Source organism: Camarhynchus parvulus, chromosome 2 (assembly GCF_901933205.1).
Source record: "Camarhynchus parvulus chromosome 2, STF_HiC, whole genome shotgun sequence".
Classification (NCBI taxonomy): Eukaryota; Metazoa; Chordata; class Aves; order Passeriformes; family Thraupidae; genus Camarhynchus; species Camarhynchus parvulus.
The window spans coordinates 102772466-102796325 of NC_044572.1; the positions used below are offsets into that span (position 1 = coordinate 102772466).

The 23860-nt window shown below is 41.8% G+C and overlaps 1 protein-coding gene across 1 annotated transcript in view; it reads left to right on the top strand.

The window, feature by feature from the left end:
• Positions 1 to 23860, top strand: part of DLGAP1 (DLG associated protein 1) — a 397584-nt gene that overhangs the window by 366258 nt on the left and 7466 nt on the right. The window contains exons 8-10 of the mRNA XM_030970064.1: positions 4028 to 4401; positions 7625 to 7716; positions 16171 to 16589. Of these exons, the coding sequence (XP_030825924.1) occupies positions 4028 to 4401; positions 7625 to 7716; positions 16171 to 16589 (885 nt within the window). The remainder of the gene's footprint in view (positions 1 to 4027; positions 4402 to 7624; positions 7717 to 16170; positions 16590 to 23860) is intronic.

Sequence of the window (23860 nt, forward strand, 5' to 3'; positions counted from 1 at the left end):
GGGTAAAGATCAAAAGGAAAAGGAGAGCATAACTTGGAGGACTGATGCACTGGAAACAGCGAGCCTGATTCAACATGGTCTGGCTGTCTGAGGATTCTTGTGCATGACTTAACTAGTTTCTGGATTAAACCTTGCATATGCCCTAGGAGAGGAATGTGTACCTGCTTCAGCAGCATGTGCTCTCTGGAAAAATCATGGAAACTAGTCTATGTTGTGTCAAACTGAGGTTCTTTTACTATTCAGAACAATAGATTTCTGATTAACTCCATATCCAAACAATTTTAATGATTCACAAGACTACTTTGACTTGACTCTCCAGTCAGATCAGTTTCTGTACAGAACTTCACTCCTTGATCTACATCCAAGAACATATTTATCAGGGAATTTATACAGCCCTTTAAATTCACTTCCTTGTGTGAATTAAACCAGCTTTCACAGTTTGAAAGTTTCCTGTGTGTGAAGTGAGGATTTCTCCAAATTTTTCACGTGTCCTGTGCTCCTGTTGTGCTCTCCCTCGGGGTCCTCCTGCCTCAAGAGAGCTGGCGAGATGAGTGCAGGGGAACACGCCTGCTCTCCTTGCACCGACTGAATGCTCAGACTCTCCTGGCTGGACACGGAGAGCGTCAGCCTTCTGAAAATTTTCTTGGGGAGGACTCATTTTGTTTTTCGGGCAGCTTAGCCTTCAAAATACCGTGGCCACTTGAAGAGGAGCAGATGTTTCAGGTTGCCCTGACACAGGCTGCCAGGTACTTGAGCGCGCACAAAGAAGAGCTGCTGCCCTGAAAAGCTTTCATTGCCGTGCCTCAGCAGCTCGGAGGTCCGGGCCATCCCTAAGGCTTTCATTGCCGTGCCTCTGCGGCTCAGAGGGCCCAGCCATCCCCAAGGCTTCCATTGCCATGCCTCAGCGGCTCGGAGGGCCTGGCCATCCCCAAGGCTTCCATTGCCGTGCCTCAGCGGCTCGGAGGGCCTGGCCATCCCCAAGGCTTCCATTGCCGTGCCTCAGTGGCTCGGGGGGCCCGGCCAGCTCCAAGGCTTTCCTTGCTGTGCCTCAGCAGGTTGGAGGGCCCAGCCATCCCCAAGGCTTTCATTGCCGTGCCTCAGCAGCTCGGAGGGCACAGCCATCCCCAAGGCTTTCATTGCTGTGCCTCAGCAGCTCGGAGGGCACAGCCATCCCCAAGGCTTTCATTGCCGTGCCTCTGCAGCTCAGAGGGCCCGGCCAGCTCCAAGGCTTTCATTGCTGTGGCTCAGCAGCTCGGAGAGCCCGGCCAGCTCCAAGGCTTTCCTTGCTGTGCCTCAGCAGCTCGGCCAGCTCCGGCATTGGGAGCAGCTGCCTCCAACGGCAGGGCGGCCCCGGCATTGTTTTTGTGTCGTTTCTGCAGAGGAGCGGCAGGAGCTTACATCATTTCCAGTAATGAAGTGCCTGGGGTTCTTTTATGACTTGCACACTCTGCTTCTCTGGAGCTGTACAGTATGTGCTGCGTGACTCCAGGAAACTGAGGATTTGTTTTGACTTGCTAAAAGAACGTTTTGCTATTTCTCTTTACAATTTCACCGTGTGACTTGTCAGTTCTCTCCCTCTCTTAAGAATAACTTCAGATTTAATTAGCTGAGTGCAAACATCTTTCATGGTGGTGTGGATTATACTCCTCATTGAGTACATTTACCAACAGAATAAAAGACATCTTAATCAGGCAATTCTGTATTTGTACTGCTGTGTCCAGAGAACATGGTAGCTGTCAATAGACAGCTGCTATTGACTTTCTTTCTAGTGCAGGATGCCCAGTGATGGGGGGACCTTGTTAAGGCTTGCTCTTTGGTTCTGATGCTCTGTCTCCGACCTAAGATGCCTTTTCAAATGTGTTTCATTATCATTTCCCTCTCTGCTATGTAAGAAAAATGATACTTATGTGCCATGCTGGGATGTACTGAAGGTGCTGGCATGTCCCCAGAAGTTCCCCAGTACCTTTCCTAGCATATTTTAAATGGTACAGTTTATACTTTGCTGAATTGCAAAGTGGCATTGCTCATGAACCTCCATTTGACAAGTTTGGCAGCAGCTTCCCAAAGTGTTACCTGGATATATGCATGTGTGTGTGTGCTTTCAATTCCTCTGTGCTGAATTTCAGTTTGCAGTTCCAGAACTCAGAGAACATTCTCCTGACCATGAACCACCCAGAACATTTCAAGCAGCAGCCTCCACAATTCTCCAGGAGTCCTGGAGTACATGACTGTCCTGCAGCAACAGCAGCTGGTTTACCTGCATGTGCTGTCAGAACAAGTGCTTTTTGACAGAACCAAAAACAGTGACAAACAGCAAAACATTTATAATCCCCTTTGTAAAACTGTCATCCTTTCTGTTAGTTCCAGGTATTGACCTCGTCATGAGCACTTTCTAAAACACCTTTGACTCTATTAACTATTCACTTCCCCAGAGTTAAAATTTGACAAGTCCATTTTTAGCCATCTCTTCTCTCAGAGATACTGTGGTTTCAGTTTGATTCTTCAGAAGTGAATCATAGTTTCAAAACCCTCGCTACCTGAAACACTTTTTTTTTCCACTAGTATTCAACATGTTTAACATGGGTTCAGACATGTTATCAGAAACTTATTCTAGAGTGTTTTAAAAAATCCTGTGTGATTTCATGCCCTGGAAACACCTTTCACACTATAACTATTCCTACAGCTATGGGGAGATATGAGGCATATGGATGTGAGCTAGTCAAATTAATACCATAATGGCTTCTGGCTCGACAAGCAGGTACAGTGCAAACAGAGAGCAGAACAGCTGTAGCAGACTTACCTTTTATGTGGGTGGCATAGACGTCTGCCAGTTAAAATGATCTGATGAATCATTTCTTGCCATATGATTACTGTTAATAAGAATTTATGTTAACAAGTTTGTGTCTGAACTTTGCACAGGTTCATGCCTGCATTTTATTTTGTTAAAAAATAGAGCATATCATGGTTGTTTTTTGTTCTTAATGGGCTTTCTTTCCTCCCTTGAAAGCATTCCAGGACTTCAGTAATGCAGAGCTGCCAACTAACCCTTAAAGGAAGATGTTTTAATCTCCATGTAGTGCTTTCTGTATGTAGTTCTGTATATACAGAACAATAGTTTAACCTGGGAACCTCAACCTAAGCTTATAACTCCACATAGCAGCACTTACAAAGAGAGTGTGGCCTTCAAAATATGAACTTTTATTAAAGTCTTTGTTATTCCATACATTTTTACTTACACTTTACCACTGACTGACAGGTTTTAGCCATTAACTACATTACACTAACTCCCTGTGTATAAAATCAAGCAAATTTTTTTCCAGAACTAATGTTATACTTATGGTGAGAAATTAAGCATGGCAAAATATTCTTTTAGATATGTCCTCAATAACTTACAAAGCATTTCAAAGTATTTGAGAAGTCTGTGCAACAAGTGAGACATTTTATAGAAAGAAATACACAAGTCTAAACATGGTGAGTGTTAACAAACTTTGATAAAGGATGATTTGAGAATCTCTCTCTCATCAGAAAATTGTGGTTTGAAATTCTGCATATAGTAGGACAGCGTAGAGAGACAGAAAACGATTGCAATAAAACTGCTTGAAATGCAGTTTAGCTGGGATAAGTGGTTGGAGACTTAGCATCCTTGTGAGTCTTGTTTGGGAGCCATAAGCAGAACAAACGTTTTCATGGAAGGTCTTCTTCCCATGGGACTTAGAACAGTTAGTAGAAAATATATTGAGGAAAACAGTCCTAAAAAGACTAAGGAGGAACTGGGCAAATAGATACTTTCTCTCCCAATTTGCCCTACTAGCAGTTCTGCCACTCACATAGGAGGAATAGAAGACACTGATAAGCAAGGCATTACTCTGGCACTTAGATGAACTTTTGGGGGCTCTTTGGCTAACAGCCTCCTCCTCACTCACCTCTGCTCTGTCCATGCTTATTGATGCTTTGAGATCATGTTTGCACCCATTTTCCCTATTTTTTCAGCATCAATAAAACAAAAACTCTGCTACGTTTTTTCCAGTGTCATCCTGCATTACCACCTACAAGAAGACGCCGCCTCCAGTCCCACCGAGAACCACCACCAAACCCTTTATTTCCATCACAGCCCAGAGCAGCACGGAGTCTGCCCAAGATGCCTACATGGATGGGCATGGACAGAGGGGAGATATCATCAGCCAGTCTGGACTTAGCAACTCCACGGAAAGCCTGGACAGTATGAAGGCACTGACAGCTGCTATTGAAGCTGCCAATGCGCAGATCCACGGCCCTGCAAGCCAACATGTAGGGAACAATACTGCCACTGTCACCACCACCACAACCATTGCCACTGTTGCAGTAGAAGATAGGAAGAAGGACCACTTCAAGAAAAACAGATGCTTATCTATTGGAATACAGGTACAGTACATGACATGCATTATATGCTTGCCATTGTTTTGGATTCCTACATCTGTTTTACTGCTCATTATACAATGTTTTGTATATTTTTCTTCTTGTCCTGACAGGTACCTATGTAGAACTTGCACCAGCATAATCATTCTGCATGGTACTAATGATGTTTTTCGAATTTATCATAGATACATCAGATGCAAGCATTTGTTTTAGTCTCTGTGCTGCTTGTTATTCAGCTCTGTTAAATTACACACATGAGCACTAATCTATGAATCATAACACAGCGGGGGTCAGAAAGGCATGAATTAAATCATTGAAAGGGAATGTGTAAAACAATGATTTACATTACACTACCACCAAAAAATATTTTCATCCAGCCTCACTGAATTAATTGTTGCTGCTTATTCATGCATTTCATAATGACTGGTAGCCACTTGAATGAGGCAGCATTGTTCCTATCTCAGCCTCAAGAACAGAAGATAAGTTCCTTCTGATTTGCCCTCGTTAAAGAAAATTACATTTTGTTACCTCTAGTGGAATGAAAGAAGAAAACTAACCCTGCTAAAGTTCATTCATGTTTACAGAAAGGACAAGAGTAAATAAACTAGTCTTGTGTAATCAGCTTTCTTAATTTATCTTTTCCACCCCCTACTCACCCCCCCAAAAAAAAAAGATGTGCATAGGTCTCCCAACTATCTGTTTGCAGAATTAGCTTTTGTAACAAAGTGCTTGAACTTAAAATCAACTGAGAATCAACACAAGTTTTGACAGGAGATGCATCTTGAGCAAATAGAATAGCAATCCACAGCTTATCAGCCTTCACAGGAAGACACAAATATTTTTTTCTTGCAGAAGGTGGTTGTAAGCACAGCACTATGTGCCTGGACAGGCTTATCTGATTAGTAAAGTCTAAGAATTTACCATGAAATCCCTACATCACCCTGATGAGACAGATGAGAGGTGCTGTGCTGAAGTATGCCATCCCAGGGGTAGCTGCTGGAGAAGCTGTGACTTTTCTCTCAATTCCTCTTGGAAGGGCAATAATAACTATTGCCTGTGGCTTCAGTTCACTGCCTTTGTTGTAGACTTTTACTGCTTCACAGCTGTTTGTTTTGGGTATATTCTGAAAGAAGGGCTGATGTACAGTGTTAAACACAGGAGAAAGATCCAGGTGGGACAGGATAGAGCAAAACTCTGCTATGTATTCTCATTCCCAGCCAAGTCTAAGATGCCATTATATTATTGTAATCCCTTATTTCACCAATCCAAGAAACCAAGACTTCTTAGCAAAGACCCTGCAAAGCAGTGGGTACAAGGAAATCATTTCCATGTTTGCAGAAGCCAAACGAACAATGGTAATGTGAATCATGGTTCTTGAGAGACCATCTCCCTGCTATCTCTTCTTAAAGTAGTTACAAGTAACAAATGCTGCTTTTGAAAGGTATAGAGGCCTCTGTTTCCTGAGATCTGAAGAAAACAGAGCTCCATATTCTCTTCAACCTTTTGAAAATCTCCCTCTTAAACTTTGAAGTTTACCGATGACCAGTATAATCATAGGATAATCATGAAATCTGGGGATGGTATGTGAGAGTATGCCAAGGCAGGCTTTGTGTACAAACCAGTGAAGATGTGGTACAAACCACCTGAAGCTGGGATGACATGAAGTGAAACCTTCAGCAGTGATGCAGCCTTACAGGATTCCTGCCTGTGCGTGGTGCCACCCTCACAGCTGTGCACATCAATGAGCTTTTCAGAGTCAGACAGGCTTCACAGATAAAAGAAACTGACTTCACTAGTCTGCTGTCTGATCCATTTTGCAGCATCGTTGCACAAGCAGTCATGCTGGTACAGCTGAAGGGGTAGTGTGGGAGTAGAAATACCTTAAGGTAGGTTTTGATGCCAGAAATTACTCCTCTTACAAACAACTACCCAAAAGGAGGTAGGTACACTGTCACCCCTCTGACTGGCAGTAGAGTCAGTCTCTCTTCACCGAGTAAAGGGAGCCTAGTCCAAGCTTAGTCTGAATTTAGACCAAGTATACACCTTGATGATAGTTCAACCCATCTCTGTAGAACAGGACAAGCTGCAATAGCCACAGGTATATTCTTGGTTTTCTTCCTCCTCTGCCAAATAAACCTAGTGTGCACTTCTGGTGAACCTCCATGTGTGTCCTCTACACCCATCAGTCACTCTTAGGACATTGCAAGCCTTTGCTGTAAATCTGCTGAGCAAACAAGCAAAGTCAAGCAAAGAAAAGCCCTTCCATCAAAAGGTTGCTTCACTCTGTCAGTTATGGGATTTAAAGTGTATTTAACTCCCCAGAACCCCAGTATCAAGGAAGTACTTCACCTCACAGAACAGCTTCTGAGCACTTTTCCTGCACAGGTTGGTCAAGTGGCTCTCAACAAGAAGTTGCTGGTGGAACAGCCACTAGGGCTGGATATTTTGCACACCCATGGTCAGTTTGAGGCTACAGGTCACTTCACAACACTGCTATGGCCCAAAAATTCTGTCTGTTGCAAAATGTTTTTCTTGTATGACTATCCATATTATATATAGCATTGGGAATTAACAGCTACGCTGATTGGACCCAGAATATTGAGATTTTGTTCAAAGACACATCTGTGGTTAAATTTTAACTTTATACTATTGGCACAACTCTCCTCATGGAGCTGGAGCTGGAGATGTGGTATTAAGTTCCAGCCTGTGCTCCTGGGAACCACCTGTTTGCAAGATGAAGCAGTAAAGAAAATTAATCTAAGACTCATATCTGCTTTCTTAACATCTTTTCTCTGCAGTGCTCTGATTTGAGGCACTAACATTTAAACAAAATAAACACCTGATTTTGATATGAGTTCACATACACATGCATGTACAGATAGAAAGCAAAATCAAATGGTGAGGCAGAATACCTGGAGTTACAGCTGCTCAGAGATGTGCTCTAACAAATGTGAACATCCAGCTTCCATAAAAGACCAGATAAAATCCATCTGCATGTTGTAGGCTGGATGTCTTACCAGAAATGCTTTATACAGTAAGAATAATGAATATTGACTAATAACATCAGAAAAGAACACACCACAGAGAAACTGACTAGATGAAGGAACTCATGGTACGAGCTCTGTGTACAGACACTCAGTAGTTAAGGTGCGTAGAAACTGCAAGTAGCCAGCTGAAATCTCTGCTAAAATACATTCTAATTGCCTGTCATGTTTTGGGTTTTTTTAAGGTTGATGGTGCTGAAGAATCCACCATACCAGGTGATAATAAAGCAACCAGTAAGTTCCAGTCCATAGGAGTTCAAGTAGAGGAGGAGAAGTGGTGAGTAAAAGTTAATACTCTTTTTCTAAAGTAAATAATTATGCCACAACTAATTTTTAAGAGCCTTAGTTCCTGCACACATGACCACATAAACCTGCTTCCTGGATGAATTGTTAGATCACCCAACTGAAAAGCTGAGTCTTATAATTGTTGTAGCTCTTGTTTTTCAGAGAAGATTTTTCAGGACCAGTGAGAAAAATGGAAGAGAGGTGCTACATATTTTGAGGTCTCATATACTTTTAATAATCTCTTTTTTCCCCAGAAAATCTACCTAAACAGTGGACAGTGTTGCAGTGTTGAAATTAGTATTGGGATGGCTGCAGCAGCATAGAACTGATGAGGAAAAGTTTACCTTGTTTTTCAGCAGAATAATTTCAGCCATATGTAGCAGTGCAGTGGCAGAGCCAAACTGAATGCTTTTACTCAGGTATCTCACCCAGACATCTCTGCATTACAATTGTTCCCTTGCAAAAAAAAAAATGTTGAGATTACAAAACAAGCCTGTAAAACTCTGTTCTCCCTACAATCTGCAGTGTATCCTGAGTTAGTAAACAAATATCCTCCAAGAAAAAAAAATTAAAAAGAGAAAATAAACGAGAGCAGCTGTCTTAAAGGGTTATGTTTCTTTTCTGATGACAAACTTGCAGGTACATTGCAGGGCAGCATAACTGTGCATAACACTTGGGACACATAAACTTTTTGAGTGTGTGGCCACAACTGCAAATCTTATTTCCTTCCCAAAACTGGACTCAGTGGCTGAAGAAAAGCCAGACTCTCCCCTTGCCTTTGAGTGTGCAGGCCTACCCAGTGTTGCTGTGACTCCAAGCACCCACACAAATCTTGCTTCTCTTTTCTCAGGCCACTTGGGCACAGTGTGACTTTTGAATGCTGGATAACTCTCAGTACCTCCTGTGTTATAGGCAAAGCCTCAGTGCAGTATGACTTGTCAGTGAGAGAAGTTATCCTTGTAATTTCTCCAGAAAAAAACCTGGATGCAGCAAATCTGAGCAGACAAAATTCAGGCCCTTTCCGTTTCTCTGGCCTGCTGACTGCAGGAGCCAGTGGAGATGTCCATTTTCACGCCATTTTTTTCCTACATCTGCTAAAAATACTCAAAAATAGCAGGTGTCTCCACACCATTTTCAATTCAACCAAATCTCACTGTAAAGTAGCAGAGCATTTTCCTGTGGTTTTAAAAGACTAAAGTGATTTCAGCAAAAAGAAACGTGATTTTGCAATGACCCTGCTAGGCTGTTACCAAGTTCCTCATTAACCTGCTAAAACATCTCTTACTGGCAGGCATTTCTTTATGTGTTAGGCCTTAGCCCCATTTACCCTCAACTCTTCCAGCACTAGATAAATGAGCACATTAGAATGGATGCTGAAGGACCATTTCACTTCAGCCTGGGCACAAAGGAAATAACTACCCCAAAAGGCCAACCCTCCCCCTCCCCGCAAAGAAAGAGAGAAAGAAATGGCTGTTTGTAAATACCTTACATCCAAAGTCCTCTTTCTACAGCAGTTTTTATTGCTCCAGAGAAAAAGGTAAGATGTGCCTGTGAGAGTCTGCCCTGAGAAAGCAATATTTCTGCATTACTTACTGACAGCAGTGCTTGGGGGTTTCCTTGCTGATAAAGTTGAGGTTGCTGCTGTTTGGAGCAGAGGGGAAAGCAGCAATCTATCACGGACTTTCAGAAGTGAACTGCCTGATAAAGGACAGCCCCTAATCCTTAGAAAATGAGAGCACTCAAGACAAAAAGGGCTTATCATCACAGCTGGGCACTCATACTCCTTTTTTTTTTCCCATAACACAGCAGAGCACAATGTATTGATTATCTGTTACAGGAATAGAATTGTAAATACAGTACATTCTTCGCTGTCCCTGCGCCATAACATCTGCAAAGCCTAAGAAAAGCCCTTTTTAGCTGAATCTTTGAGAAGTTAATGTCTTTTAAAATATTCCAGAAATACTAAACAAATATAAAATGAGAAGAATGACACAGCAGGAAGGATAAATACAGTAAATTGATCATGTTTCCTTGACAGTCTGAGCTATTAATTACACTGTTACAAAACAATAAAGCTCTTTGCCTAATGCACCAAAAGCCTACCACAACTTTCAGTCTTCTTCTTGGCTTCCTGCTCTTTCCTTCCCCTTTCCCTCACCTCATACAATTGTGATTCTCACACTAGGGAGTCTTACTTCCTCTTGTCCTTTTAAATATTCCTTCTTCTGTGTTTGGACCAGGTAAGCAAAATGCTTTGCCTCCATTTCTTGGCCTAAGTAATTCAAAAACAGAGCATCTTCACAGGACAGCTCTCTCTCTTCAGTCTTCCATCTTGCCTCAGACCTTTCATTGGCCCTTCACTTTCTCATGGGCCTCCTGCCAAGACAAATGCCTCAGTCCTCCTCCTCCTCTTGTACTGCTCAAAGGATAAATGTGCTTCCTGCTACCTGACCACATTGTGACTGGATCCGTTGCTGCTGTTTATCTTATCCTCAGTTTTTATGCTGCTGGTTCTCAATTATATTTTTCAGACCCATTCCCTAACTGCAGCTCTGTGATTTCTAGCATTTATAGAGTAACTCTGTCCGGTCATTCTCTTGGAGAGAAATTGGTATGCATTTCTTTCAACCTCATGATCTTAGTGTTGTTAATCTTTTATCTCTCACCTGACCTTCCCCATGATGCTGACAAAACCCTAACCAAAATGTTGTTAGGTACACTTTTCAAAACTGCCCTGGAAGTCTTTTTACTTCCAGAGCAGTTTTGAAAAGTGTACCTAATGAAACTCATCCACGCAATCTCAGGGCACTCCAATTTCTGTCCATTTCTGTTTGCCTTTTCTTCCTACATGTAACTTCTTCTTGACCTCAAGAGACCACCCTCCTCACTTAGAGAAGATAATTGAGTTGTTAAAAGTCAACCAGTTCTACTGAAGCAGAAAAAAAAGAAATAATTTATTCTGCCAAAAACAATTAGCATGCATTCTTCTTGTACAAGGAGTTTTCACTCCCATGGTTCTGTAATCAGTTTTAGTCTCTCTTGCAATTTATCTTGCCTGCCCCAAGATCTCCTCCTATTACATTCTCACCTCCAAAATGGTCTCACTCATCTGTCTAGATGTACCATCAGCTGGCAATTGTACCTGATTTGCCATCACAAGAATTTTTGAATACTGAAACAATGGTAGTTTCTGGAGGAAGAACACTGCCATAGGAGACTGCAGTAGACAGATGGTTGTTCTCCCTCTTCTCTGGTTTCTGGGGCACCAAGGAAGTTGCCCCCATATCTTAATGCACAAAAGTGTGTCTTACCACAAGATATACAAAGTACCTCCTACCACAGCACACCTCTTGATATGGTATAAAGTGGAATCATTTGAAATAGCAATATGGTAACATAAAGCAAATAATCAAACAAAAACCCTGTGCTGTCTCCTCCAGGAAAAAAAAAACCCAAAACTTACATCTATGGATTTTGTTACTATATAAACTCATATTTTTCTGTTTTTTTCCTGTAGGTGTTTGGGTTTGGTTACTTACTGTCCAACAAAAAATACTCAGGTTTTGGTGTTCTTCCCTAACTTTAACTCAAACTTCTCAACACTGTACTCTTTAGAACTTTAAAGTCTGTATTTTGGGTAAGCTAAGCAGGAAGTACATGATAGGACATTTGGGGGATGTCCTGTTCAGGGCTAAGAGTTGGACTTGATGATCCTTTTGGGTCCCTTGCAACTAAGAATATTCTGTGATTCTGTGAACTACTTGCATGGCTTTTCTCAGCATCATTTTCTGGCTATCTCTGTTCTCCTTGGTGGAAGCCATTCCAGTGAGAAATTCTGAAGGTCATAGGTGTCCCATCCCTGGAAACATTCAAGGTCAGGCTGAAGAGGGCTTGGAGCAACCGGATCTAGTTGAAGATGTCCCTTCTCATTGCAGGGAGGTTGGACTAGATGACCTTTAAATGTCCCTTGCAACCCACACCCATTCCTCTGGCCAGTCCCGTCCTGGTGGGACTCATTCCCCACATCACCTCCCAACCTGAGCGTGGAGGAGGAATTCCTGCTCTGGTCCACAAAAGGCAAAGCAGGCCCTGGCTCTGACAGGGCCAATCTCCTTCTCTGGCCACAGCTGCTTGTGAGCTGAGGGGATGCTTACAGCCCTGGTGGCTCCCAGCCAGCGGTGGGCTGTTGCAAGCCTTGGCAGAACTGGCCATGAATTTCTGATCACACCCTGCTGGTTGGCAATAGCCTCCCTGCACCAGACCAAGCCCTGGAGGGAGGCTGAGCGCCCCAGCCAGCATCTCTGCTCTGCAATGAAAAGGCCAAGAGTTGGGAAAAAACAAATAAACCGACTAGCTTAAAACAACGTGATGAACAAAGATAAGCAGCTGGAAGGAATGAGGTTGGAGCAGGAATATTGTTCCTGCCATTAGAAACATGGTATCCTATCTGCTAACTCCTTCTGCAGTTTGTTGTGTTCTGCTGACAGCAGCTACAACCTTAGCAGAGAAGCCCACCACCAAGGAGGAGGACAGTCAGTGGGTAAAGTAAGGCTGAGTTTAACCTAAATACCTGTGAGATTGACCATGCTTCAAGCGGTTTGAAATTCAGATCTTTTCTGGAATTTTGGGTTTGAAGTTTTTTTTAAGGAAGGAATTATCTAAGTTGAATTGCAAACATGATTTGCAAAAGAAGCCCAAAGACTTAGAAGCTGAGAGTTGAATGCCAACAAGTGACCATGTTGTTGTTCAAAACACATCATTCTGTTGTTCTCCATACTGGTTTATCCAGTCTGAGGTTTCATGGCTTTCTGCACCCTAGGCCAGATCTCTGCTGCAGTTGTAATTATTACACCTTGTGCCTGCAGGGCACAACTGAGCACAAAGGGGCCAAGCCTGAAAACAGAAGAAGAAGTAAACCTCTGTTTTGAACCTTTTCCATTTTTTTTAGGTAAACTTGTGAATGTTTCATATGGCAGCAAAAACTTTATCATTAACTTCAACAGCTCCCCTCTAGTATGGAGTTTTAACTGAGAGCAAAGCAAAAAAGGCTCATGTGGAACACAAATGGTACTTTGTAGGAGTAAAACATCCTGGAAGTGAGTGAGGAAGCTGTGTCAGAAACTAAAATTACCATCTATTAGGCATTTTATACAGATGAGTTGGAGGCAGGCAGATAGTAAGTGCCTTCCTACATTTCCATTTTATTCAAAATACATTTCCTTGGAAGTTTTTTTTAAATTTTGAACTAATGCTATATTCTATTGCCAAGTTGTTTTTCTTTTGAAGACAGATAAGTTACATAATCCAGTGCCAAGAAACTGTCATGCAAACCTGTAGCATACTATTATACAGATAAAACAAAGGCAAAAAAAGTAGGTCATTCTATTTCATTTGTTCACCAGAGTCTGGGTTTGGTGGTACTAGCTCATACTGAGCCCAGTAAGAGCACACTCCTGAAAGCCTTGAAATGTAGAGCCTCCAGCAATACATCCTCCTGTCAAGCAAACTGTGATGCTTTCACATTTGGGTTTTGGCCTACACTGAAAAGCTAGGGTGTTAACTGAAACCACAAGTGGTCATCTGAAAGAGAAGAGTGTCAGTGTCTAGGGCACCAGAGAAAGCAGAAGGTGGCTGTGACATGGAGGCAGAGACATGGAGAAGAGCAAGCCTGGACTAAGGCATGTGCTAAGGCAGAGCTATGGAAGGTGTGGAAAAGTACACTGTGTACTAGTGCCTTGGTTCTCATTGAACCCTGACTAAATTACTAAAAAGAAATCCTCAGCCAGCATGTGCCTGTGTGGGCACACATGTTTTTGTGTGTGTGTTGTGTGTGTGTTATGTGTGTTTGTATATCTCAGTGCAGATAAGGGATTTGTCAGGTTGTTGGTCAAATTAAAGCAATTTCTAAAAAAACGAACATGGATTGGATTCACAATAGATTATCGCTGTAATGTCAGCCTAATGCAAGTGTCTCTCTAATCACTAATACCAATATGACAGCTTTTCTCTGCCAGGGGCCCATAGCAGATACTTAGGAAAAGTATAAAGGAGAGTGTGTAAAGTCTGTGAACTAAGCACTACTTCTCTCAGTAGACATTCCCAATTTAGTATTCTGTTGTTCAGGAACTTTCTAAGCCAAATATGAGATGTATAATGGCTCCTCCTGTGAATTTGATCAAGTTCTCTGTGAACCTATTTTTACCTTTGCTTTTTCCAGGATTCCATGGCAATTTAATCACACATTGTGTCAAGAAGTACTTCCTTTCATTAGAGGTAGATCTTTAGACCTCTAAGCCTTGCAACTGGCTGCCTTCCTCCTACAGTTATTGCACTCAGAGAAATGGTGACACATCCCCTAGTCAGAATTTCTTAGATCTCCCATAGTCTTCTGCTCAGCCATGTTTTCTAAACCTTTCCTCCTATGGAAGGGATTCTACTTCCCCAGTGACCCTTGTCCTCCCTTTCTAACTTTTTCTGCTGTATCAGTCCATAACAAAATGCTTTTCTCTGCTTTCCAAAGGATAAATACTATCGAGCTGAAGATTCTGCACATTCTTTATTTTTCAGTTTGCTGGTGCACATCATGCACAACTACAGTGGCACAACCATGACTTTTGTATCATTTAACATTTGTTACAAAAGAACTGCAAGCAGCAGGCACTATGTTAAAATGCTTGTGATTATTAAAAAAAATATGTACACAATCTATTATTAAAGTTTTCCTGGGACTGGTATGGCTGAGATGTTAATTTGAGCCTTCTTCCTCTGCAGAAGAAGGCTCAAATTAACATCATGGGCTTTTCTTTTTTATTGGAGGACCTTTCTCAACTGCAGTTTTGCTTTGCTCTTCTCCACTCAAAGCCCCAGATCAACAGCCATTAATTTCCTCTATCAGCAGGACCAATTGCAATCCTCCTTGAAGTCTACTACAGTCCTCCTGCACCAGGCATATGGGACATTAAATCCTCCCTCAGCATCCTTCCATCTGCTCCCTCACCAGCTGCAGACTAAACACACTTGATGGCATTTTGTTATCAGTTGTACTTGTTTAGTTGGCTATTGCTCTTCAGTGGAAGGTGGAATATAAAAGAAGGGAAGTGAAATGGTGCCCAGCATCCAGTTCCTCCATCTCTTCAGCATTTTCACTGCTGCTTGAGTGCAAACTAAAAATAGAAGTGGCAATGGCAAAACATCCAAAATATCACAGGGTAATGGGTCTTAAACTAGTTTCAAGTGTACATGTGAGATTGAGAACAAATTGGAGACTAACTACTAGCTGCATGAGTGCACAGGCATCCTGGATTTGTAAGAAGAAGACATGGGAATCTGTCCCTGGTCAGTTCAAAACTTAATCTTGAACCACAAATATTACTGAATTGAGGAACATCTATGCTTACTTTGTGGTTCTACCTTCTTTTTCATCATGAGGCAAGACAGCAGTCTGCCTCACTTGTTTTCCACTCATACCTCCACAATTCACTGCTATCAAATGGGCTCTCATTACCAACTCCTGCAACAACATTCCTCATTCCTTGTCTTTCACTCCTTATACTACTCTGTGCTCCTCCTCTGTCAGCCTTTTCAGTCAGATGCCTCAGACTGCAGAATCTGAAGTGCTGTTTACATAAAGAAAATCCACCCAACCCAAACCCCCAAACCTCCTCTCTCCCCTGCTCATGCCTTTGCCCTCAGATGCCCCAACACAGGGGAGCTCTGCAAGGTGAGGGGAAGCTGCCTACAGGAGAGCAGCCATCACAAGGAGGGTAACACAGACAGGAGAGTGTTAGCTTTGGTGAAAAAGAGATCATTTTGAAGCTGAAGTATGAATGTGAAAAACAGAATGTCTGGACACTGGCAATGGGTACTGAAATTGTTAGAGATTGCAGATATATAATTATGAAGAAGCAATAAAAATATTTATCTGAGTTAAAAGTACTTTTTTGTATAAATGGAATGTGTAATATTACATACGTAGTAGACTCATTGGTATTAGTACCTTACTGATTTCACATGTATGATTTTTAAATGTGGCTTGTGAGTTTGGATGTGTAACTTCAAAGGGGTGTGAGTTTAAAAATTTGAAAGATAAACCACTTATGAAAATTGGGCCCCTTTAACGTTTCATTAATTAGTAACCCAAAATCCTGAGCTACTGGCACTGTCAGCTCTGTCGTAGGCTGGCCTCTAGCTTTGTTAAATCACATAACAATTAGAGGTCCTTGTCTCAATAAACAGTAAGTTTGCATGGAAAAAGAGACATGCTTGTTTGTTTGCTTGCAATGAGAAAAAAAACTTATGCTGATCATTTCAAAACAGAAAACCTCAGTGTAGCACTGAGAGGTGTGACTGCCAGTCTTAGGAAGAGTGGCAGAATCTTAGTAAGTCCTTCCATGCCGAATTACCTAGAAAAAACTTTCTAAACATTTTCTGTTTGTGCTCTCCAAAGCTTTCGCAGGTTTACACGATCTAATAGTGTAACAACAGCTGTGCAAGCAGACCTGGATTTCCATGAGAACTTTGAAATAATCGACCCTCAAGAGGACAATACATGTTCTGGACAAATATCAAGACAGTTTTCCCGAGATGCAAGCACCTCTACCGTTAGCATACAAGGGTCAGGAAACCATTACCATGCATGTGCAGTGGATGATGACTTTGAGACAGATTTTGATCCTTCAATTTTACCTCCTCCTGACCCATGGATTGACTCTATTACTGAAGATCCTCTGGAAGCTGTTCAAAGGTCAGTGTGCCCACGAGATGGCCACTGGTTTCTGAAACTACTTCAGGCAGAGAGAGATCGTATGGAGGGGTGGTGCCAACAGATGGAGAGAGAAGAACGGGAAAACAACTTACCTGAGGACAGTAAGTAACCATGCACAATAATATTGCAACTGCAAAGAAGTATTTAATATAGGTCAAATTTTCTCCAGCGAATTCTGTATTGTGCCCTTTCTTACTTAGCTAATAAAGCTATGTTGTGATTCTCAGAAGGACTGATGTATGTATATCATAATCCTTATTAAAGCTGACAGGGAATGCAAATGCTCGGCGGTTCTGAAACTCCAGTGGTATTCGTTTTTGGGATTGCATAGTTCAACAGATAATTAGGAGAGTGTGGTTAGGGATCTTGTAGTATTAATGTTTCTTAACTCTTCTGTTTAAAATCACTTCTCATAACTTTAGAATATAGTTTAACAGACTGTAGTTCCTTTTAATTAAATTCATATTTCAGTTGACTTCTCAGATGGTGATTGGCATGAGTATTTAGATGTTTCTCCCTACTGAAAGAGATTGCAGTTATTCTTCCAAATTGTCCCTTCTCTCTCTCTCTTCTCCTCTCCAGCCTCCCTACATCTCCCTTGCAGTTCTCATTTGCTTTGACAATCCCAATAAAAGAAGCTTTTCATATTGTGTGATAAAAAACCACACACATGCAAACTACATCTCCATTGTCACCACTGTCAGCAATATTAACCTACCTGTAAAGTAACAGGACTGTCTAGTAAACCTTCATTACTCAGAAGGATTGAGGGCTGAGTAGTTCACATCTTTTTCGTTTACTCTAATTAGGGCAGAAGGGCTGAGCATGTGTTTCCCAGTCCAGAATTTTTTCTCCCAGTAAAAATAGAAGGGTTTTTCCCATTTATTTCTCTTACAAGGAACAGTACTATTGCTAGCTGTGAACTTTAGACAGAGGTAAATCTGTGAACATGCTCCTTGCAAATAAAGCTGTTTCAAGTTTTAGAAGTGAGCTTCTGGGAAATACTAAGAAGCAGCTGCTCATAGAGAATTCAGTTTTTTATAATTTAGACATGCCTAAGCATATTTTCCTGGATATAAAAGTAATATTTTTCCAACTCCCAAATTAGCTACTACCAAAGCAAGGACTATTACTTCAGCTACAGAATTGCCTCTTAAAAATTTTTAACCTTTCCTCTCAAGAAGAGAGATGATTTACTTCTTCTGAAATGTAAAGGTTTTGATTTATGAAAGAAATTAACACTGGAAAAAAAAATTAGAAAACCACAAGCTGTTTCTGCTGGAACTTTCCATTCAACCCAGTGAACGAAAAGGTAGGATCTAGATAGTCAAAGTTAGACAAAATTGTAAGCAACTGGAAATTTATTTTAATGGCAAGTATAAGATAACCTGAATTTTAAGATATGTAGAGGTTTTATATTTATATAAAATTTATGTTATACAACAGGCTAACAATTTCTTCTGAAGAAAATACATGGAATATTTGACCTTAAAGCAGATCCAGATTTCCCAAGTTCTAGAATTTTTGAATCTCATTTTTAACTCACATCATCAATGCATTCAAAAATCTCTTTGAACATGTATCAGAATAAAAGAGTTTCTGTTGTTTCTGTAGTATGAAGAAATAAACCTTGTGAACAATGAGATTTTAGATTGAAAAAGAAGCGTGAACACAACAAACAGGAAACACACAACTTTTATAAGTCATAACAACTTAGACAGGAAATAAGGAGAACATACTCTATGATGAGGGTGGTGAGGCACTGGAATGGTGTTGCCCAGGGAAGTTGTGGATGCCCCATCCATGGAAAGGTTCAAGGCCAGATGGATAAGCTTTGGGCAACCTGGTCTAGTGGAAGGTGTCCGTGCCCAAGGCAATGGGGCTGAAACTATATGATTTTAAAGGTCCTGTCTAACCTAAACTATTCTATCATTCTATGAACTGATAATACTGGAAAAACCTATAAATATTTTATCTGTGCACTAAGGTAGTTGGTGCACCAATAAAGTCATAGGAAAAGAACATGAAGTGAATTTTATGAGCCTGATAGATGCAGAAAATGCATATCTGTACAGAATTTTCTCTCAATGTCTTGGTGTTTTTGATATAAGACAGTTTTAAAGGGCTCTTTGGGCAATCAGTGGGAGGGGTCAGTTATGGGGAAGATAAAGGAATGGTTAGGCTGGCTATTCCCAATGCCCCCTCACAGCACACCCGGCATGTGTCCTGGCGCTTCTTGTGGTCACTGGAAATGGCAGCAGGAGAAGGGTCACCTGGGTTTGGTGGCCACTGTTGCAGTACTTATTTCAGTGTGACGCTGTCGGCTGCTGTGGCACGTGGCAGCTGCCTCCCACAGAGGCTGTGCAGGGCTTTCTGCTGCGCCTCAGCATGTCCCGCTCTACCTGGTGCCAAGGAAAAGCATATGGCCAGGGCCACTCTGCCCACTCAGCAGTGCCAGGAACAAAAGCCTGGTTGTTACAAACCCTGCCCTGAAAAACGTCTTTTTCATCCATCTATACACTTTAAAGAGAGAGAGGAAAGGAGCAGAAGAGGTGCGTTTGCTTTGCTTTCCCTAATGAAACATAACCAGAGCTGGGAATGCATCCTTTGTTTCCAACCTGACATGCCCAGCATGTGTTTGGCCAGATAACAAAATAAGGAGAACGTGTGATGAGCGAGGTTTTCTCGATGCCATGGCAGCTGACAGAGGGCTCATCCCCCCGGCGCTCCACGTAAAACGATCCGCGCTTCCCCCAGACAATGCGGCCCTTGTGCGGAACAGCTGTCTCGGGGAGACGGCTCGCTGCTGTTTGACAGTAGCTTGTATGTTACATAGATACGTACGGTATTATCTAGCTGGGAATGGATCTACCAGATGGGATTGAATGTTTCTAGCTGGGAAATGGAGTCTGCTGCTCTGTATAAAAACAAGCTGTGGTTCAGCGGCTGCACGATGAAATGCCAATATAGAGAGAAATGTGGCTTCCCTTCTGCCATGAATTATTTATTGGATAGTATATTCTGGTTGTATCTGAAATCATTTTCTGATAAAGCTGCAGCTTGTGTGACAGGCAGATGAACACCACTCACACTTTAAGCTAACATACTTGATGTGATTTCAGTGTATTTTGCAGTTACAGGGAAGTTGGCTACAAACTCTAGGGCTCTCATTAAAAAAAATGTTACACATCTGAGGCTAAATACCTTGTGAGACTTGATTGACGCTTTGGATCAGGTCTCAAGTGAAATAAACTGTTGCCTTTTTTTTGTTTTATCCTCAACCTTCTGCTTGCTCCTCCTACCTCTCCCCTGTAAAATTTCAAATATTCAGAGCCTCACCACAGTTGTTGGTGACTTTTGGCTCAGACCTCTATGGTCACCATTTACATACAAAATTAGCACCATCAGACCTGGCTCCCTGCACAGCTCCAACCATTTTTTTCCCAGCAGCAGTGAGCACAGGAACATATTACTATGGCCTTGGCCTGTCTTTGGAGGGTTTTTTTGCTGTTGTTCGTATTGACCTTCTTGGAAGAACCAGAAAGCTTCCCCTGCCCCCACTCCAGAAGTTTCTCTTTCACATGAGGTTGTACTGTGGCTTTGGTGTAAAGATAACCATCAGAAGCAAACAGCAGGCCTGATTCACCACAAGTCAGGTGTAATGTGGGTTTAGTGGCAAGAAAAGCCAGGCCAAATCATGTAAAAACTAAAACAGAAAACCAAGGCTCTCACAAGACCTGTCATTATAATTCTCCTGTGTGTATACAGTAGCCCTCTGGGCTAGTGTGTGAATAAATGTTGACCTCAAATCTGCAGGAACCTCACTGCTCAGGACCAGAGCCTCTACAAATTCATCCAGTTCTGACAAATTATGCAATGCTTACACACTGTCTGCTGGTTTGGTTTGTTTCAATTGTTTCAAAAGAAAACACAAAAAGTAAAGGTTAGATGCAAGAGAATAAAGTTTAGGAAAAGGTACATTTTTCATAATATTTGTGCATGGCAAAATAAAAAGAGACCCATGAGCTCACACTCAGCCATAAGCATGGAAAACCATTCCTCTTCAGGGCTTCTCCAAGCAATCCCGGCCTCTGCTGCTCCGAGATGAGACAGCCTCATCATGCAGTGGGCTGGGACAGCCGTGCAGAGGGATGGTCACCAGCCTGACATGTGGCCGAGTCCTGCTGGAATCTCCCTGGCTACGTGCCTCTGGCCATATGCCCAACTCATCCTTTTCTTGTTCTGGTTTTCTTTTGTCCCCAGAAGGGACTTCTCCATACGCGAGGGTTTCTCAAAGGAAAGCCAGCAAGGAAAGCCCTACCAGTGCCCAGAGGCTAGCAAGGCAAAAAGTGAAATCCACAAGCAAGGAAACGATCTAGTTAGGGAAAAAAAAACATTAAATGTGCTAGTAAAAGCCAAGTAAGTCAGAGAACACATGGAAACTGCTTTAATCCAAATGAGAAGCATTTGCTCATGCAGACAGCCCTATTAATTTCAATGAGATCACTCCTGTAAGTATATATGACTCAAAGAAAGGACTGCTCCTTCCCTAGTTTGTTCCATTTGGCTGTTTTCTCCTTAACAGCTGAGCTTAAGACCTGAGCAGTAGCTTTAAGTTTGAATTTCCTGGCTTTTGTCATACTTGGCGTTATTTAAATGTAGCTCTGTCAACATGAATAGGCTAAAATGCTGGTCCATCCTGGCTTGGAAATGGATTGTGACAGCTCTGTGGCAGGATTGCTTCATATGCATAGTGCCCAGCCAACATCTGCAACGCAAATGTCAGGCTGTGTCCCTGTAATTTCAGCTATTGTTCCTGCCACTTGCTCCTGGGGCAATAAGCAAGTCCCGGTATTCCGTTCCCTAGCTTGGGCCCTGCCTATCAACCAGGTGTTTTCACGTTAAGGGCATTTGATAGTCAGGAGTGGTAAAGTGCCTCCTTTGTCACTTGTTAGACCCTGAGGCCTGTCAAAGTTCAAATGCAAATACATCAATTGGGGTTTTAAGGCCAAATAGTGCTGTCCCTTCTCAAAACTCCCCTGGTTTCTCTATGCGATTACTTTTCACATCACTTCAGGTGGGTTTTGTTATTTTCTTATATTTTGTTATCCTTACTATACACAGAGTCATCTTCCTAGTTAGAGCAGATGACACTAACTATTTTTTTTTGCTTGTATTCACAATTCTTTTATTTTGTTGTTTTCCTATTTCTTTTCCAAGACATGGAGGAGGGAAACACATAGAGCTCCACAATTTCAAAACAGGTTCTGTGCAATTCTTAGAACCAAGAGAAGCAAGAACTTACTGCTTGAACAGCGCACAGTCCAAGTCTATTTTCAAGAATATTTTAAAAGAAGAACATGTTGGGGGATTAAAAACAAAGGATACTCACTGTCATGTGTCTGTCCTAGAATAATATTCTGTGATTCCTAGATAAGGTCAGTAATAGTGAGGAGGCATTCCACGGTAGCTGAATTCCATCAAAATAGCTGTAAGTTCTTCAAGAATAGACATAATTGTCCATGTCTTAAGAAATGTCACAGGAGAGAACCAGATTTACAAGGAAGATGGGTCAAAGCAAAAAGGGAGAAAAAAAAAAGGGAAAAAATTCAAACTATTAAAACAAAACAGTGCAGTACACACACTTCTCCCTCTGGGGAAGAGGTGACAGCAAAGCATATGATGGATGTTAATAATGTTGCTTAATGCATTACTGGAAGGCATTCAGATCCAACAGTGCTGAGTGTGCTGTATAGTCCTGTATGGAACAGAAAGCAGATATGAATAACATTATATAGGTGTTTAAATCCATTATGATTGCATCTTGATGGGTTGGGATTTTTTGTTGCTTGGTTTTATATGTTTTCTTTGTATCCTACTAGCTAAACACATCAATTTGAATGTTTATATGTTTTTCCTCCTGCACCCCATCTCCCTTGCTGTTAAAGATTACTCTGATTCTTTTCTGATTTGTTTTGAGTATTATCTTTGTAATTCCATTTATTTTCTTGGTATTTGGCTTCAAACCTTGCAGGCTTTTCTTCTAGGAAAATCTATTGGTCTATTTTTTGCTTTTGATTTTTCAATACACCTTGGCCTTTCTGTTGGGCACCAGAGATTTTCTCTGAGTAAGCAAAATGAGCACGGTGCCTTGAAACAGTAAAAGCAGCGTGGGTTTGGAAACAAAACTTAGGCTATTGATAAGGCTTTGTGTCTTCTAGAGACATTCCTTTCAGCTTTTTGTATGCTTTCTGTTTTGTCTTTTTTTCCCCCCTAACTTCCGTGACAGAGTTGGTTGTTGACCAGTTGCACATTAACAGACCCCTTGCTTTTGAGGGGCGAGGAATCAGTGACACTTGACTAGATACAGCCACAGCTACAGCAGAAGTGGCAACAATAGAGAACAGCATCAGCATGCATCCCACAGTCAGCTGGGATGATGGTTTTTAGGCAAATAGCCAGTCACTAGGCAGCCAAGGACAAGGACTTCCTTTTCCCTCTGCTGAGATCTCTGAATATTAAGTTCTTCTTCCCCAGAAGAACAAGGCATATTAACATCCATCATCAACAAGTTGTATATACATTTCTTCATGCTTGGGATGTGATTTCCAAATCATTTGGTGCAGGTTTCCAGGAAAAGCTCACTTTTTTTTTATCCTTTTTTTTTTTCTTTTTTTAATCCCAAGAAGTTGAGAGACTTTTTTCTTCCCTTCTCAAGTCTTGGGAAGTGTCAGAGTGGCCGAACTCCAGATGAGGCAGCTGTTCCCAAATATACTCAGTGGGAAGAGTTTTCATAACAATGGGAACCACATGAAAGCTCTCGGAGTAGCTCCTCCTACTATTGAAAAGTCCTTTCAGTTGAGTGGTTTGCATATTGGGTTGCATAAATGACTAGACACACCAAGGGGTCCATTTTCAGCACTGTGCGCATAGAATTAGACACGCAAGCCTTGCTAACAATAATTAGAGTTGTGTGCAAAACTCCCTGCGCAATATGCTGAAAATATTCTGCTTAGTGAATCTTCCAGCTCACGGCTATTTCCTGGCAGCGCTGAGCTGAGTTCTGGGAACAAAATGAAAGTCTGGACTTGTGTGTTCACAGAGCTCTCCCTATGGTTCCCTTCCCCCCCTTTGTGTGTCTGAAGTATAAATGAACTCCACATCCCACTTTTCCTTCAACAGCCTTGAGAAGTGAGCTTTGAGGCTGGTGAAGGAGAATCCATTTGCCTTGAAGGAGGAGAACACAGATTTCATATAAGTGTGTATCGAGTTTCAGTTTATCACGAGTATTTGTGCCAGTCTGCTTAGCATGTGGCTACTCAAACCCTTGGAGAGGCCTTTCTGTTACCAAGCACTGCATGGTGGCATTCTG